Genomic DNA, 17,017 nt, shown 5'->3' on the forward strand with positions numbered 1-17,017 from the left:
GGGGGGGGCCAGACAGGGGCACAGCTGCCCCGTGCCCGCCACGGGGGGACGGCGCCCCGGTGCCCGCGGGGGCTTCTCCACGTGATGGCCGGCCGAGGATTTGCGGCCACCGCAGCTCGTCCCCGAAGGCCGTCCTCGGCCGCCCTAATCCGCTCAGCGTGCCAGGATTACGGCGCCGGCCCCACGTCACAGGGACCGCGGCCACTCGCCTCGGTCCCCCGGCCACCGCCGGCCCGCCCCGCCGGGCAGGGGGGGGGGTTTATCCTCTTACCCCCCCAGCGCCGCCGCGGTGGGCACGCAGCCGGCCAGAGCCCGGGGGCTCCTGCCTGCCGCCTCCTCTGGGTGGGGATTAGCCCTGACCTTCACCCCCGGCGGGACGGGCTGCTCCCCCCGACCCCCCCAAGCTGGGGGCTGCCGGAGCCCCCGGGTACCCCCAGCCCCACCATGGGGGACGGAAGAGCCCCCTGGGGTACCGAGCTGGATGCGGCCCCTGGGTGCTGCCGGCAGCACAGGCAAGGACGCCGGGGGGCTGCCGGCTGGCTCCGGCACGGCGGGTCCCCAAAACTCCCCAGCTGGGGGAAACTGAGGCAGGGGCCGAGGTTGTGCCAAGCCGCCGGTGCCGGCGCGAGGGAGGTGGTATTTTCTCCCCGCCGAGGGATCGCCGGCCCCATCGCACATTCCTGCACGGCCCACGGCGCTTTCCCAGGGCCCTGGCACGGCACGCCAGGAGAGGAGAGGGCGGGAAGGCCAGGGGTGCCGGGCTGGGCAGCCGGCCGAGCGGGGCCGGAGGACGGCCAGCCCGGCGGAACCATATAAGGGAAGGCGGTTCACCATTTCCAGGCGTTTTCCAGGATCCCAGCGGCCCTGGGAACGGGGAAGGTCGCCGCCGGCTCCAGCCCAGCTGCCACGGCTCGGCGCGGCCATCGCTCCCGGCCCTGGCTGGCACCGCCGGTGCCCGGCGGGCACGAGCTGGGTGCTGGCACTCCTGCCCGCAGCATCGCGGTGCCGCAGGTGGTCCGGCACAACGGGTGACCCCGCGCCGCGGCAGCCGCGACGCCGTGCCCGGGTGGGACCGGGGCCCGCGCCAGCGGTGCCGTGCTCCCGGGACACGGCGGCGGCGACCCCGTGGGGCTGCCAAAGCCTCTTAGTGCCCGGCACCCGTGGCGTCCCGCGTGGCCGGCAGCCACGTAATCCTGCCAGAGGGGCGCGGGGCACCCCCACCCCACAGGTGGCTGGGGGTCCCGGTGCGATACCCCCGTCCCAGCCCCCCCGGCACGCACCCGGGGGTCACCCCACGTGCCGCAGGTCACCCCACATGGCACCCCCAGGACCCGTGGTCCCCTGCCCTCCCCCGGGACCCACGGCCCTGCCCCACGGCTCACCAGGACCCTCCACCCCCGTGCTCCCTCCAGCACCCACGGCTCCCGCCCCACTGGGACCTACGGCCCTGGGCACCCTGCAGACCCACAGCTCCCCCCCCCCACGGGGACCCGCCGCTCCTGCCCCACCGAGACACAGGGTGCCGGCCCCACCGGCACCCACGGCACCGAGCCCCCCGGGACCCACAGCTCCCCGTCCCACCGGCACCCGCAGCGCCGGGCACCCCGGGACCCACGGCTCCCACCCCACGGGGATACAACGGCTCCCGCCCCACCGGGACGCAACGGATCCCGCTCCACCGGCACCCACGGTGCCGGGCACCCCCCGGGTACCCGCCCCACCGGCACCCACAGCTCCGGGACCGACATCTCCCGCCCGGCGGGGACCCCCGGCTCCTTCCCCAGGGGGGACCCCCGGGGCGCCGCGCCGCGCGCGCCGTGTCCCGCTCCCGCCGGCGCGCCCCGTCCGCCGCGCGCCCCCGTTCCCGCCGCCGCCCGCGCGCCCCGGGCCGGACTCACCGCGCGCCGCCGCCGCCGCCCCGGCCCGGCCGTGCCCGCAGGAAGCGGCGGGAGAGCCCCGGGGGCGGGGACTGCGGCCGCCCCGCCCGGACCGCCGGGCTGCTCCGGCGTCGCCCCGGCCCCCGCCCGCTCCCGGACACGCTCCCGGACACGCTCCCGGGCGCGGTCCCGGTGCTACGGTCCCGGGGTGGCCCTGGCAGGGTCCTGGCACGGTCCCGGGGTGCACAGAAGCACGGCGCGGGGGGAGCCCGCACCCACCGGGCACCCCCCCCCCGGGGTCCCTACCCGAAGGGGACACGGGCACCCCGTGGGGTCCCTGCCCCGCGGGGCACCGTGAGCGAGACCCCCGGGGCCGCGGCAGCGTGGGTGCCCGCGGGCGGGGGGATGCACCCGGCGTCCCCTCCATCCCCACGGCCGCCCCTTCCCTCGCCGGCGTCCGGCTCCCGCCCCGGCACGGCATCGCCTCCCCGCCACGCGGGAGCCCCGAAAGCCGCCCGCCGCCAGCTCCCCACGGCTCCCACAGCGGCCCCGGGGTCCTTTGAGCCCCCCAAATCGAGCAGGGGGGGCAGCTGGAGCCCCCGGCCCACGCGCGGCACCCCACGGCACCTGCCGCCGCCAGAATAGGGCCGTTCTGCAGGCGGGCGGCCGGGCGCCTTGTGCCGCCGGCGCCGGGTTCCCGCTCAAAGGCAGGATTGTTCCAGGCCGGCCGCCCCCCGGCGCGGCGTGCCCGGCAAGGCCCCCGGCACCAACGCCACGCGGCGTCACGGGGAGAGCGTATGGCGTCGCCGGAGCGGCGAGGCCGAGGGGTCGCCGCCGCCGCCCTCGCCGGCACGTGCAGGCGGCTGCCGGCTGCTTCGCCGGGGCCGAGGCGTGAGGAAGAGGCGGGTGCCGGAGGCTGGCACGGCGGGTGCCGGCGGAGCGGTGCCCGGCTGGGCGGGCGTGGGAAGGCGGCGGGTCTGGCTGCGGCAGCAGCCGGCGGCACGGGCGGCAGCACCCGGTGGGCCCCGGGGTGGTGGGTGCTGCCTGGGGGGGGGGACACACACACGGGGCGGCTCTGGCCCCCCTAGCCCAGCCCCTGCCCCGTGCCCCTCTCCCCACCCTTCTCCCCATATCTTCTCCCCAAACCCCCTCCCTTTCCCATCTCCCCAGACCCTCCTCCCCAAACCCCCCTCCCCAGATCCCCTCCCAGGACCCTCTCCCCACACCCCCCGTCCCCATACCCCCTTCCGACCCCTCTCCCCAATCCTCCTCCCCTTCCCCCCTGCCTCCATACCCTCCCCCCCAAATCCCCCTCCCCAGACCCTCTCTCCACCCCATCTCCCCATAACCCCTCCTTAGACCCTCTCCCCACCTCCCTCCCCATATCCCCCTCCCCATATCCCCCTCCCCAGACCCTCTCCCCATATCCCCCCTCCCCAAATGCCCCTCCCCATATCCCCCCTCCCCTTCCCCTCTCCCCAAATCCCCCTCCCCGACTCTTTCCCCACCCCCCTCCCTAGACCCCCTCCCCAAATCCCCTCCCCATCCCCTCCCCCCAAATCCCCCCTCCCTAGACCCCCTCCCCACATCCCCCCTCCCCACACCCTGCCCCCTTCCCCCGCCCGCCCACTAGGGGGCGCCGCAACACTCGCCCCGCCCCGCGCCAGCCCCCGCCCCTCCCCGTCACCCCCCGCGCCTCCCTTCCCGTGATGCCCCGCGCGGGTGAGGCGGGAAGGCGGGCGGCAAGATGGCGGCGGGTTTGGCGGAGCGGAGCTGCCTGGAGCTGAGCGCGGCGGCTCGGGGCCCACCGCGACGGTTTCAAGAGGTGGTTTTTAGCCCGCCGGGGACGGCTCCTCTCCCCGCCGGTCGTTACGGGGACAGCGCGGGTGGGTTTTGCTACCAGGAGAGCGCGCAGCTCGCCGCCGCCACCAGGAACCGCTTCGTGCGGTGGTGAGTGAGGGCCCGGGGGCAGGCCCAGCCGCGGCGGGAGGGGGCCGGGGGCAGGCAGGCGCCTGGCCCCGGCCCCCTCCCGCCGCGGTTGGGCCTGCCCCCGGGCCCGGTTGGGCCCATCTCCCTCCCCTGCCCGTGCCCACCGTCCTCATGCCACCCCCGGTTTCTTCCCTCAGGACCACGTCGGGAGACACGGTGGAGCTGGTGGAGGAATCTCTGGACGTCAACCTGCTGAACAACGCCGTACGCCTCCACATCCAAGGCTGCCCGTTTTTACCGGGCGGCGTGCACCTCTGCGAGGTGCAGAATCACTTGGTCGTCCTCCTGATCACCGGGCAGACGGTGCATCGCCTGCTCCTGCCGCATCCCGCTCGCATGTACCGCAGCGTGAGTACCGGGGTGGCCTGCTTCTTGCTTGTGTCAGCCCCCTGCCTCGGTCCTGCCCGTCAACGGCCCTCAGCGAAGCCGCTAAGCACATTGCAAAATAGCAAAGGCCTTGGCGTGCTTCTCAGCAAGGGCACAAAGTGCTGCTTCCCACCTGTACCGCTTTTGGCCAGGGTAGAGTTAATTTTCGTCATAGTACTTTGTGTGTGCCATGTTTTGGATTTGTGATCAAAACAACATTGATAATGCGCTAATAATTTAGCTTTTGCTGAGCAGTGGTTGCACAGCCTCAAGGCCTTCTCTGTTGCTCACTCTGCCCCCCCTGTGAATAGATTTGGGGGTGTGTAGCGCTTTGGGAGGGGGCACAACCAGGCAGATGACTGAAACTAACCAAAGGGATGTTCCTTGCCACATGACATTGTGTTTGGCGATAAGAGGGAAAAGCAGGGGTTTTGCAGGGGTTTGCAGTTTTTGCTTGGGAACTGGCTGGGTGTTGGTCTATCCAGCCTTTGTGTCCCTTGTTTTGTCTTCTCTTCTTCTGCTTGTCCTTCACTTCTTAAGCAATTATTTTATCTTTTTATCTTGGCCCCTGAGTTTTCTTGCTTTTATTCTCCCTTTCCTCTTTCCCCATCCCATTTGGGAGGGAGCGGTTGAGCAGCTGTGTGCTCCTTCACTGCCCACCAGGATCAACCCCCAACATGGCCCTGTCACGGGGCTTCACGCAAACCCTGTCGCCATTGTCATGTCTGTGTCATGTGGGCTGGCTGTCGAAACACTGGAGGTGAGCTGCTGATGGGTATGAAGCTCAGCTTTTCCTGAGCCTTTCCAGTTGGGCTGGATTTTTTTTTCCCTGCCGAACAGACCATATACTGGTTTTGGCTGGGACGGAGTTGGTTTTCTTTGCAGCAGCTCGCATGGTGCTGTGTGGCGGATTTGTGACCAAAGCAGAGTTGGGGACATGCTGCTGCTTGAGCTGTCACTGAGCAGTGCGTGCACAGCACTGGGGGCTTCTCCTTTTCTCGCTCTGCCCCCCCCCCCCCCCCCCCCAACAAGCTGGCTGCGGTGGGCGGGAGGCTGGGAAGGGACAGTCCCTGTGCTGTGACACTGTGTTCAGCAACACGGGGAGGGAATTGGGGCAGCTGACCATTGCTCGGCGCCTGGCTGGGCATCAGGCTGCTTGGAGGAGGTGGTGAGAGATTGCCTTGGCGTTGCTTGGCTTGTTTTTATTTTATTCTTCCTCTTTCCTTCTCTTATTAAACCGTCTTTATCTTGACCCATGAGTTTTTGCTGCTCTTGTTCTCCCATGCCCTGCTGGGGCCCGCGGCTGGTGACAGTTACCTGCCAGCTGGGTCAGTCCACCACAACCGATCGGTTTTGTAGCTCTGTGGCAGGGATTTGTACCCCAGGCTGGAACCCTCTGGTGTTTCCAGAGGTGCAGAGCTGGAGCATGTCAGGCTCTCTTTGAGTTTTGTGGAAAACTCCGCGCTTTAGTTTCTTACTCTCCAAACTTTTCTAGTTAAATTTCTTTACAGGTGTTATAAACTGCTAAACTCCCAAGTCCTCTGATTCTTGACCAGATACAGCAAGCGCGTTCATCAGTGTGGGGTAGTTCTCTATGTGGAAGTGAAAACTGCTGGGCATAAGAGTCAGATAGGAAAAGCAAGCTGGAAATCTCTTGCTTTGTTTGGAACTGAATGTGCTCAGACCGCATGTGGGGGAGGCAGAAGCCGTAGGCATCAGACTTGCAGCGTTTGCCCCAAAGCTGAGGGTATTTCAGATTTGTGAATAGGGCTCTGATTTTGATGAAAGTTGGTGACATAACCTGAAATGAGGCTCAGAGGTTGGAGGTGGCTCTGCTGGTGGTCCTGGGGCCCGGCCTTGTGATGAGGGAGGCCTGGCTGTGTTCGTAACTTGCCCTCTATGCAGCAAGGCATAGAATCTTTTTATTTCATGTGGAAGATGGATCTTATGCAAAATTTACATCTCATTTACCCATTTGCTGTGACTTTTTCTCTCGTGTCTGCTTCTGGTGTGTCTTGTCAGGTCCCTTTCTTCTCTTGGAGAGCTTATCTCTTGCTTTTAGTGTTCCAGACAGCTTTCCCAAGGGATGATGCTGTGCTGTTGCAGAGCTGCTCTTCACAGGACTTGTTATCAGCATTTTGCTGTGAGCTGTCTCAAAGCAGCTGATGGGCTGCGGGACTCCTTTGGGGGTGTTACAGTATATGAGCGGGGGAGAAAGTGAGCGTTCTGCTAGAAAATTGCGGGTTTTGAAATCCCTTTCATATCTGGTTGTGAACAGCAGTGGTCATGGGTTAACAGTAAGGGAAACAGGAGTGGTAGTGATGAGAGTTCTTACCGGAAAAATCCTTTTTATCAAGTAGCAGCATCACAGTTGCCATTCCATAGGTGTCTGGTTGTTTTTTCTGTGCCTTGTGTATGTGTGCTCGGGTTTTGTACTCTCTGCTGTTTCCCTTCTCCAGGAGCTGATAACAGAGAGCCAAATGCAGTCCGTGTTTACAGATATTGGCAAAATCAACTTCAGAGATCCTTCAAATTACTATGTGATTCCCAGCATGCCAGGCCTGGCATCTAATTCTGTTGCCTCAGCGGCGTGGCTCAGCAGTGAGGGGGAGGCTCTCTTCGCTCTGCCCTCTGCTTCGGGAGGGATCTTCGTCCTTAAGCTGCCTCCTCACGATGTGCCTGGTAAGGAACGGGAACAGGCTGCCTCCTCGCATCCGCCTCTCTGCGAAACACCGCTCCATGTAGCATCCCCTCTCCTAGCTTTGAGCTTTGCTCGAGTTTAATTTTTGTCATGTGTTGTACAAATTCAGTCCACACACACAAAAGCTCTTTTATATCATGCTTGTGAAGCCCCTTGCTGGTGGCAGTAAATATTTTGTTAATGAGTACTCAAAGTATTTCTTAATATCGCTTTTATTTTGAAAGGAATGGTTTCGGTTGTGGAATTGAAACAGAGCTCAGTGATGCAGCGTTTCCTTACCGGTTGGATGCCAACTGCCATCAGGTTAGTGTCTGGTGACGAATAAGCAGAGCTAATTTTGTCTTTTCGATTCCCTCACCTAGAGTTTCTAGCTGAAGTCAAAGACAGGCAAGTCAGCATCTATAAATACTCTGCCAAAAAAGTTAACTGGGTCACAGGGCCTATCACGGTACGGAAGTTGGGACTTGAACGCTGGATTAGTTCATCTTAATGGGGTCCTGCTGATTCTGCGTGTCTGTGTCTACGAATATGTTATATCTAGTAATTGGCCTCCAAGGATTTGCCCAGGATATGGCTCGCAGCCAGCGCAGATTAAGGATTACAACAGTTTTATGTTCTTGCCCTTGTTCTGAAATGTCAGGCTTGTTCCTGACCGGCAGAGGTTACCTGTGGATGACACAGACGCTCTGTGTGCAGACTGGGCTTGGTGTTGGATCGTAATCATTACGGTATCTTAGAGCGCACAACCAAATTCTAGGCCCTGTTACCTGGAAGTGATAGCGAGTCCCCTGATGCCCTGAATGACTGCGACCATCAGCAGTGCGTTGCTTGGGGCTGGCTGGTCGGATCCTTGCTTCCCTCTGGATCCTTCGCCTGCGTTCTGCAAGCACTAGGCTGGGGCTGGGGAAGCCAGGGATGTGCTTCGGCTCTACCAAAGCGGGTGAAGAACTGGGCATTACTGGTGTGGTGGGCTTCTCTGTGCCTTGGATGCTGACCCGCACAGTCCTGAAACGCTGCTCTCTCCTCCTGATCTCACACCACTGATTTATTTGTTTTTAAACACAGCGTGATAGAAACCCTGTGCCTTGGATCTATGCGCTAGCCTTGATTTTCTTTTAAGCTGTTGAAATAAATTCTGTATTTTCAGAGGTGACTGTGGCCCATCGGACCTGCCTATCAGCCTCTCTGTTCATTGCCTAGATCACGATGCCTTTCTCTTTGCTCTCTGCCAGGACCATAAACTTCGGATGTGGTCCTATAAGGTGAGCGAGGCCTGGATTTGGGGGAGCAGCGTCTTCCACCGCTGCTTGAGCGATAGTCTGACGCTTAAGGAACGAAGGCGGAGTAGTTGGCATAGATTTGGTGTGCTGTTAAATTGTCACTGAGTCAACTTCTACACGCTGGGGTTCAGGGCAATTTGTGAAAACTGTTGTGGCGCGTGTTTGTAGCCACATTTGGAAAGCAGTTGGTGGGTCTTCTCTGTAGCAAAGCCTTGCGCATAGGATAAGAGGCAGTATCAGGTTATTTAGAAACGTACTGGAGCTTTCAGGAAGGCAGGCGGGAGCTCTTCAAGGGCTGAGGAGGCAGACCAAATGGATTTTATACTGCTTTTGTGGTAATAAGAGTGTCTTTGTAATGTGGCTCCTTGTCAACAAGAAGTTAATAAAAGCCTCTGCTCGCTGCATGCCACTTGCTCCAATATCAGTGCCAAAGCTAATGGACCAGCACAACTGCTTTCACGGCTCATCTGCACTGGAATGCGTGCGTGCATTACAGGAGGGAGGGGAAGGTTTATTGTATGTGCCTGGGCTCTGAAAGCCCGTGTGCTCGGTGGGAGAGGGCACAGGTGAGATGGGGAAAGCTGAACAGTGTTAAACAGTGGTTTGGGTGTGCATATGGATGCTTTATTTGCATCCTTTAGAGGAAGATCTGGGCAGACTTTGGCCAGAAGAGGAAGGATGAGGGAGAAGGGCAGTTTCTCAGTCCCGAGTCTTTCCTATGCTACTTTCCTGACACCTTTATTTTGCATAGGATCAAATGTGCCTGATGGTTGCAGATCTGCTGGAGTTCATGCCGGTCAGCAGGGATCTGCGGCTTGCAGCTGGGACTGGGCATCGACTGCGACTGGCCTTCTCCCAGTCCCTGGGGCTTTACCTCGGCGTGTACATGCATGCGCCCAAGCGAGGGCAGGTATGGAGTGACGGGGCTTCCTCGCTGTGAATGCATCTTTCTTGGGCTGCATGGCAAATATGTTGTTCCTCCTTGGATTTGGGCCTGTAAGGCAAGAAATAGGGAAAAGTTTCATGTCTGACCCTCTGGAGAGAGCAGTACTTTCTGAATAAACATTTTTGCTCTCAAAACTCTGCAGGATACACGTGCCCTCACCCTGGGACTGGAATTCCCTGTGTGACTAAGCTGATCTGTTGAGTGCTAGTGCACTTGTCCACCTCCTGTTCCGGTAGGATCCCAAAAGCACGTATGTGCCGTGGGAAAAGGAAAGGTCCAAAAGGAGCTAAAAGCATGGAAATACTGATAGTATGTTTATGTCGGGCTCCTGGGAGCATGCAGACGCATCGCTGTGCGTTGCCAAATGTTGACTTCTGTAGAACTTCTGCTTCTTGTGGTGAATAATAAATTTAGCAGGACAGGAATGACGGCACGGAGCAGTCTCATCTGTTGGACAGCTTACCCTCTCCATTCTCCAGGGGATTCACATACAGAGCAGAAGCGTGTGTCGTGACTTCTGCTGTCCCACCAGCGCTCTGCTTGCTCTGGTGAGAACACCCAGAGCTTGGTTTGCGACAAGTGGCCTCAGGATTCAGGGCTTTTCCACTTTAGTCTCCTTACTTGCCCATGTCGTGTTGTTGCGAGCAGTGCCCAGCAGTGATGGTGTTACTGTTTTTCTGGTTTAGCCTTTCAAAAGACAGCTAGAAATCCTTCAGACTCAGGCAGAGATGAGTGTCCTTGCCAAGAAGGCTGAAGCCAGCGATGTCGGTACGTGGCACAGACGGTCAGCTTGGCAGGGTCCGTGGCTGGCTGTGCGTGGTGTATTCAGCTTGGCCCTCCTGCCCTCGGCCCTTAGGGGTCTGTTGACTGTAGCATCAGGCAAGGAGAGGGACCAGAGAGATGAGCTTCCCCGTGACGTGCTGGTTATTGGCTTAGCTGTCCTTGAGCAAATGACTTACAAGGTGCGTTTGTAGTTCTGTGTCTTCCAGCTGGTGAGCACTGAGAGTAACCGCTACAGCCTTGACCACATATCCTCCCTGTTCTCCTCGCAGGTGAGCAGTGGGGCCCGGCTCCCCCAGAAGGCACCGAGACAAGGGGGAGGGTTGCTTACTGAGAGATCAGAGGCCTGGACTTGGGGATTTGAGAGTGAATAAAGAACTCTTCCCAAAGCCTGCTTAAACGATACGAGGGAATGTTTTGCTGTCGTTAAGTACACACGTCTCTCTGCTGTACTTGAATTTATGATAAGAAAGTAAATTTGCCCTCTCTCTCCTAGGAGACTCTGGTTGACTTTGCCTTAACCTCGGCTGAGATCTGGGCACTGTGGCACAACGAAGAGAATCAAACCGTTGTGAAATACATCAATTTTGAGCAGTGAGTTTCTGTGCTGAATCGCTAGCATTGATAGCTTTGTGGGGGTAACTACAGGAGCCGCTCCACATGCTGCTCATTAAAAGCCCTGTTCAAGCTCCTCAACTTGTCTCCTGCCCTGCTTTGCTGACCAAAGTGTGTGGAGATGCAGCAGTACCTAGTTCTTCCTATTGCAGTGTTCGTTTTGTAAACAACTGTGTCTTTCTGCAGCACATATTACATGGAATTTTTTTTTTTTTGGTTCTGCTTTCTAATGAAGCTACAACTCAGCTGCAGGAATGTGAAAAATTTAAAAAGCTGGGTGGTAGTCTTGCTGAAAGTGGAGTCTGCTGTGAGTGTGTTGGAGGGAGGGCTGTAGTTCACCGACACCTCCTTCAAAACATAACCATCTGGTCTCTTCCAGGAAAGATCATGTTTTGCATGATGTGAAAGAATCATCCCTGCCTTTATGAAGCTGAGAGGGTAGGCTTGGTGCATAACCAGGACTAGGGAGTTAAATAGTGGGTGAAAAAATGCTGTGAGTGTGCAAGTTTAGGCAGAAGAATCTACTGGTCAGTTTGAGAAAGAGTTGCTTGGTGAGCACATGTGATGAGGAGAATGTTGATAGAAATGAAGGAATCCAACCTGTTCTGTTAGCTTAGGGCTGGGGATGCCTCCATTAAGTTCTCCTGGCTAAATCTGTCACTTGTCACTAATCAAAAGCTCCTGTTATCAGCTCTAAAGGGCCATGGTTGCTGTAAGTCTGTGATCACTGGTGAAAGTGACAGGTTTGGTTCAGGTAGCTGCTCCCAGGTGCGCTGTGTGGGAGCACTGCAATGCAAAGTTGATTCTGGTTTTGTTTTTCTGCCAGAAATGTTGCGGGCCAGTGGAACCAGGTCTTTGTGCAGCCACTGCCTGAAGAGGAAGTGACGGTTCGACACGATCAGGACCCCAGGGTGAGCCGACTATAAAATAGCAACAAGAAGTAACGAAGCTTCTCTGCCCAGGAGAACATTAAGACAGTTCAAGTGTACAAATTATATTGATACACTCTTAAAATGACTGCAAATTAAAGGGGACAAGCCTTAGCTCCTGTTACCACAGCATTAAAGCACTAAGCACGGTTATGAAACCAGAAGTTGAGAGATGAGGAGAAATTCAAGTCAGTCAAGAGAGAGCCTTGAGACAAGACACATGAATAAAGAAGATTTGGAGTGTGCAGGAAGCACTGTTCGATAAGGGGAACTGCTAAGGGGTTGGAAGGGGAGAGGTTGGAGCAGGATGGGGGTATGAACTGAAGCTGGAAAGAAATACAGATCCATGGGATGAGTTTGAGAATGGGAGGAAAGACCAGAAGCAGTATCTTAAATGCTCTCCTCCTGACGTGTGTGTCCTTAAATTGCCATCTTTTTCTCTTTGCAGGAAACCTACCTGGAGTATCTCTTCATGCCTGGCCGGTTCACAAATGCAGCTATCCAGAAGGCTTTACAGGTTAGTGAGAGGGCATTTGGTGCGCTCTCTGTTCAGCTTCTTCCTGGCCATTTAGATGTGAGGCAACAGGATTCCTTGGAGCTCTTGGCTGGCATCAGTTTGCGTTTGATAGTTTGTAGACCTGTCAGTAGTCACTGAAGCAAGTCAGCGGCTGTTGTGCCATATTTCAGCCGGTGTGTGCTGACAGCGGGAGGCAGAACGTGGTTTCCAGAAGATGTTTTCCCTTCGGACAGCAGGTTGCTGAGCTTGCTTTTCATTGCCTGCTGCTTTAGCCCTGTGAACAGACTCTCAGCCCACTGTAGTGCTGTTTCTCAGAATATATCCGCTCAGTTCTGGCTCCTCTGGGGCTGTAAAGGGCAGAGCAAGGCAACATGCAGTGCCTTTTCAGGAAAAATGGAAAAGCTAAACTTCCACTACTCTGATTGGCTTGATTCTTTGTGCTGTGACCTTATGGCAGCCTACAGCAAGGTATAAGAGAGAGCTGCTGTGAAGGTGTGCAGCACTTCTTTCCTTACATCCCAGTGCACTGCCTGCCAGGAGGCTTCCTCCATTTCCATAGGAAGACGAAAGCTGGCTGTACGTTCACGTACCCCACATTTAGCAGCTAGCTGTGTTTTTTTAATACTTTTGTCCTGCAAATTACTGGATGATGCTGTTGTGTTTGCTTTACGTCGCTCAATGCTGCTTGAACCTCAGGGATACAGCGCTCTTGCTTTATAGTAAAAGTTTGCTGTGCTGCTTTTCAGATCTTTTCTCAAGGAACTGAGAGACACATGGATCTGACGTGGGATGAGTTAAAAAAAGAGGTTACCTTAGCCGTGGAAAGCGAGGTGAGATTTCCCCCCTCCCCCACCCCGTGTTTTGTTCTTACGTTTGTTGTATGTATTGTGATGGTTCAACGAAGTTAAGTGAGATACAAAGTGACCCCAGGCCTTGTTTTGTCCTTTGTCTCTGCAAAGGAGTTATGTGACTTTTAAAAAAAAGTAGAGATCTTCATCCTTCCTGCCTGGCTTTTCCCTTCCCTCTTCTTTTTTGGAGTCCTTTCTTCTTTCTTCCTGTTCTGCCGTCTCGGCTGCCTGGGCGCACTTTGCATGGAGTGTGCTTTGCTGGTGGCGCATCACCTGGTGCCCATTTTCAGCTGCCTGCGCGTGGGCACTGGTCACCACCACGCAGAGCTGTTGCTCATAATTATGGACACCAGAAGATAATCTGCTTAGGGGACCTATCTGAAAGATCAACTGGCTGTCCTTTTGGATTTGAATTTCCTCCATTTTTATCCTACTTCTCCAGATTTTACTCTGATATGCCTGATTCTCTAAGCTAGCAGTCCTTCCACCTGCAGCTCATCCTTGAGGCTGCTCAGACGATTGCTAGAAAGTTCACAGAAAAAGGCAGGTTTGTATCCTCTATAGCAATCGTCATGCATGATGTTTTTAGAGATCTGCAGTGCTGCCCTTTTTCTTGTTATTGTTGGTGTTGCTTTATCTAAGGTTGTATAGAAATGGTTCTTGTGGGCTTTGTTCCCCTTGCTGTTTGCTGTGTGATTCACAGGTGTAGGAAAACTTACATTTTGACAGTAAGGTGGTGGGGAAGAGCACTGTAACTGCTGTTTATAAACCTTAACCACGTAAAGGTGTGGCACTGGTCATGGGACACAAGACAGCAGTCTGAACGCTACAATTCTTCTCTCTGTTCCACTGCCTGTGTTCATCTGAAGTCTCGTTTTGGTCCCGCTAGTTCCAGGGCAGTGTGACAGAATACGAGTGCTCGCTGGAGGAGTTTTGGCAGCTGCAGGTGGAGTTCTGGTCCAAGTTCTATGCCTGCTGCCTTCAATACCAAGAAGCGCTCTCACGGCCCCTGGCCCTGCACTTGAATCCCTACTCCAACATGGTGTGCCTGCTGAAGAAGGTGAGGCTGAGCAGTGGTGGCTTTTTGGCCACTGCGGCCAACTGAAGCAGTCATCTCCAGGGAGGAGTTCTGACTGAGGTGTGGATTTGGGGAGCTCAAAGAAGGGCTTTCTCCTCACCTTTCTAGGGCGCCTTGTCTTTCCTTGTGCCCTGCTCCTTGGTGGACCATCTCTATCTCCTCTCTAATGAACACCTCCTGACTGAGGACGACGCTGCCATCTTTGATGGTAAGTGAGGAGACATGGAGCTCTTCCATTGTTGGAGGCTGAAACACTGCATGTCAGGGAAGCCTTAGGCAGAGGGATTTGGGAGTTTCCATAGAGGCCTCTTGAAGTGCTCCTGACTCCATAATTATCTACCTGGAGATAGTTTTCTTATTTTGGCATTTGTAGGGAGTTTTATTTTGTGCAACCTGCAGTCATGCTTACACCGGGAATTAGAAAACTGTGTCAAGGCTACAAATCTGCTGTGACTCGTTTCAGATAACTTAAAAAGGAAGAATATTAGATTTCAGGCTGCATGTTGCTCAGTGACAAGGACCTGCATTGGTGGATCCTTTGCCCTTGTGGCCTTACAAACTACCTGTGTAGGCTGCGGTTAACTGGTGCCTTCTTCATGCCCGCTCTCTTGGAGCTCGATAGTGTGCTGGCAGGTCCCCAGTGCTGGTGGGGAGAGCGGGATGCAGAAGCTCGTGTTTTTGATCATGTGGGTGACCCCCCCATGTGAACCCTGCTTAACACTATCTCAGCTGGGTGCTTGCTCAGCTCTGCCATCCCCACCGAGAGCTGCAAGACCTACTCTGACTCAGTGCAAGTGGTTCTCTTTTGTAAAATTTACCAACCTCTCGGTCTTGCTGATGGAGTAAACTCCTTTCAGAGATTACAGACGAGAAGGAAACTTGTGATCCTCTAAGCACCCTGGCGTGCTGGGCTCAACTGCCCAGTTCTGCAAACTTAGATTTACTGCAGTGGTTTTGTATAAATGTTTTCACGTAAGCTGTGGTGAGGGACTGTGCCGTTTCTTCTCGCTGGGAAGTAAACGCCAGAGTGTGCAAAACCCGTCGTTAATATTGTCGCCACAGTGCCCTCTATGCTTTGCTGGCTGTGGAATGACGTTTCACAAGAAAAAGGCAACGGAAAATGTTACCTAAGCTCCACTTTCATGGTCAAGTGATTTTTATATTTTTGTAAAGAAGAATCGTCATCCATTTGGTTGAGCTATTTCTGGATGTGAGAAAAGGAAAGCTGGAGGCCTGGGCTGGGTTTGGGAGGCTAGCAGTTCCTGCCCTGTCCGTTTCAAACTTCTCAAAAAACGTGACTTAATTTTAAAAACACATACATAAAGGATTGCATTGCAAAGCAGTGATTTAAACCCTCAGTACTGAATTTTCAGATCAATTCTAAGAATGTGAAAATCCTCTCTCAGCTCTGAGGGGTAGTGCTGCAAATAGATAGCTGCTGTGACGAGAGTGTGTTCTGCTTGGCAGAGCTAAGCTATCTGAGCCACTTGCTCGGGGGTTTTTTTGCTTTTATGCTGCACTAATTATTTCCTTTCAACCTGTGGCTGGAGAAAATCCCTTGGAGGTAATTTCGTTGTTTTATTGTTGTATCAGTATTTTTTACTTTCCAAATAATAAAGCCCAAATCTTCCCCTTGTGAACTCCTAAGTTTTAATTTGGCCTTGTAGGTAGCAGGGAAGGGTCAGTTTGACATGTGGGACTGAGACCCATCTGATGCTGGTAGTTTGCTGATAGGAGCTGAACTAACTGGTTTTTGAATGGTCCTTCCACCTTCGCTTTGAAATCTCTTGTAAATATACAGTTAGATTCTTTCATTACAGATTTGGAGATGTCTCGTGATGTTGTCTGTCTTGTCCAGTGCCTTCGACTGATCGGAGAATCAATTTCCATGGAAATGGCATTCATAATGGAAATGGCTTGCTCCCGCCTCCAGCCTCCAGAAAAGGCTGCAGAGCAGATCCTGGAGGACTTGATAGCTAATGACACGTAAGAAGATGTTTTTGCAGAAGCTCCCCTGCAGGGAGGCAGGGATGGCTGAGCAGGGATTGCCTGGAGCCATCCTTGATTGGCGTCAGAGCACATTTGGGATGTGCAGGCTCTCCCTGTGCTGCAGGAGACTTTTCCAGGTCCCCTCACAGATGGGGAGCGTGGGTATTGGTGAGGTTAGCAGGGTCTACCAGAACCCCCTTGCTGTTGCCTGCGGCCCTCCTGAAAAGACATTTTGGGGATTCTCAGGTGAGATAGAGAGCAGAAAAGGAACAAGTTCCTATTAGGTGGTGGTTGCAGTGTGGAAAGCAAGTGCCTGTAGACACTAGGTAGAGGTCAGAGCCTTGGTCAAGCCATGTGGTTACTGTGCTAGCCGCCTCAAATCATTCCCCCGTGGAATGCCAGCTATCTGACTGTTATTTCCTGGTAGCCTGGGGGAGTGGAATAAATAGACTGGTCCCTGCAGGCGCTGTAATAAAACTCCAAGCCAGAAGAGGATTCCTATAAAGATGTCCAGGCTGATCAGATACACTCCCCTCCAGAGAGAATCAGTAAGGGAGGAAAGGGAGCCCTCTTGAGTTAGATTTCACGTTGCTGATTATTATTATCTTTTTCACTTTGCAGGGAAAATGTGATGGAGGATATACACAGCAAACTGCAGGAGATCAGAAACCCCATCCATGCCATTGGAGTGCTCATCCGAGAAATGGACTACGAGACAGATGCTGACATGGAAAGAGGTGATAGCTCTACAGCAGGATGTTTGGGCTGGGAAAGTGTTCTTGTCGGTCTAGTTCCTCCCCTTATCTCGGTGTTTTTATCTTTCAGCTCATCATCTAAATATGCGCATGAACCTCACCCAGCTGTATAGTAGTGGTACCGCTGTCAATGTGGTTTGCTGGGGGATATGTAAGATTGCCACGATCCGTTTCCTGATCTGTCGGGACCTGTTGATCCTCCAACAGCTGTTGCTGCGGCTTGGAGATCCTGTGAGTACAGCCCTTGAAGCTACTGCTATGCTCTTTGAACTTTTGGTTCTGGGGTTCTGCTGGTGCCAGACTGTGAGCTCTGTCTCTTCCCACAAAACACTGGAGGCTGTTTGAAC

The 17,017-nt window shown here is 55.5% G+C and overlaps 2 protein-coding genes across 3 annotated transcripts in view; both read left to right on the forward strand.

The window, feature by feature from the left end:
- Positions 1 to 84: 84 nt before the first annotated feature.
- On the forward strand, positions 85 to 2,522 carry LOC128152431 (basic proline-rich protein-like). The gene is made up of 3 exons (XM_052810648.1): positions 85 to 494; positions 852 to 1,028; positions 1,229 to 2,522. The coding sequence occupies exons 1-3, from the start codon at positions 85 to 87 to the stop codon at positions 2,520 to 2,522; spliced, it is 1,881 nt and encodes a 626-aa protein (XP_052666608.1).
- Positions 2,523 to 3,598: 1,076 nt separating this feature from the next.
- NUP160 (nucleoporin 160) overlaps positions 3,599 to 17,017 on the forward strand; it is a 30,282-nt gene continuing 16,863 nt past the window's right edge. For both annotated transcript variants that reach the window (XR_008238841.1, XM_052811935.1), the window contains exons 1-16: positions 3,599 to 3,827; positions 4,004 to 4,214; positions 6,692 to 6,914; positions 7,158 to 7,236; positions 8,081 to 8,195; positions 8,965 to 9,123; positions 10,134 to 10,211; positions 10,436 to 10,533; positions 11,381 to 11,465; positions 11,932 to 12,000; positions 12,747 to 12,830; positions 13,738 to 13,908; positions 14,035 to 14,134; positions 15,747 to 15,912; positions 16,537 to 16,652; positions 16,741 to 16,901. Coding sequence is in view for 1 of the 2 variants with exons in the window: in XM_052811935.1 (XP_052667895.1) it covers positions 3,625 to 3,827; positions 4,004 to 4,214; positions 6,692 to 6,914; positions 7,158 to 7,236; positions 8,081 to 8,195; positions 8,965 to 9,123; positions 10,134 to 10,211; positions 10,436 to 10,533; positions 11,381 to 11,465; positions 11,932 to 12,000; positions 12,747 to 12,830; positions 13,738 to 13,908; positions 14,035 to 14,134; positions 15,747 to 15,912; positions 16,537 to 16,652; positions 16,741 to 16,901 (2,118 nt within the window). In the remaining variant the exon portion in view is untranslated. The remainder of the gene's footprint in view (positions 3,828 to 4,003; positions 4,215 to 6,691; positions 6,915 to 7,157; positions 7,237 to 8,080; positions 8,196 to 8,964; positions 9,124 to 10,133; positions 10,212 to 10,435; positions 10,534 to 11,380; positions 11,466 to 11,931; positions 12,001 to 12,746; positions 12,831 to 13,737; positions 13,909 to 14,034; positions 14,135 to 15,746; positions 15,913 to 16,536; positions 16,653 to 16,740; positions 16,902 to 17,017) is intronic.

Source organism: Harpia harpyja, chromosome 16 (assembly GCF_026419915.1).
Source record: "Harpia harpyja isolate bHarHar1 chromosome 16, bHarHar1 primary haplotype, whole genome shotgun sequence".
Classification (NCBI taxonomy): Eukaryota; Metazoa; Chordata; class Aves; order Accipitriformes; family Accipitridae; genus Harpia; species Harpia harpyja.

Coding starts and splice junctions, on each gene's coding strand:
- LOC128152431 (XM_052810648.1), top strand. CDS start 85: ATGGCCGGCCGAGGATTTGCGGCCACCGCAGCTCGTCCCCGAAGGCCG. Junction 495..851: donor GAGCTGGATGCGGCCCCTGG/GTGCTGCCGGCA, acceptor GGCGTTTTCCAG/GATCCCAGCGGCCCTGGGAA. Junction 1,029..1,228: donor CAGGTGGTCCGGCACAACGG/GTGACCCCGCGC, acceptor CCCACCCCACAG/GTGGCTGGGGGTCCCGGTGC.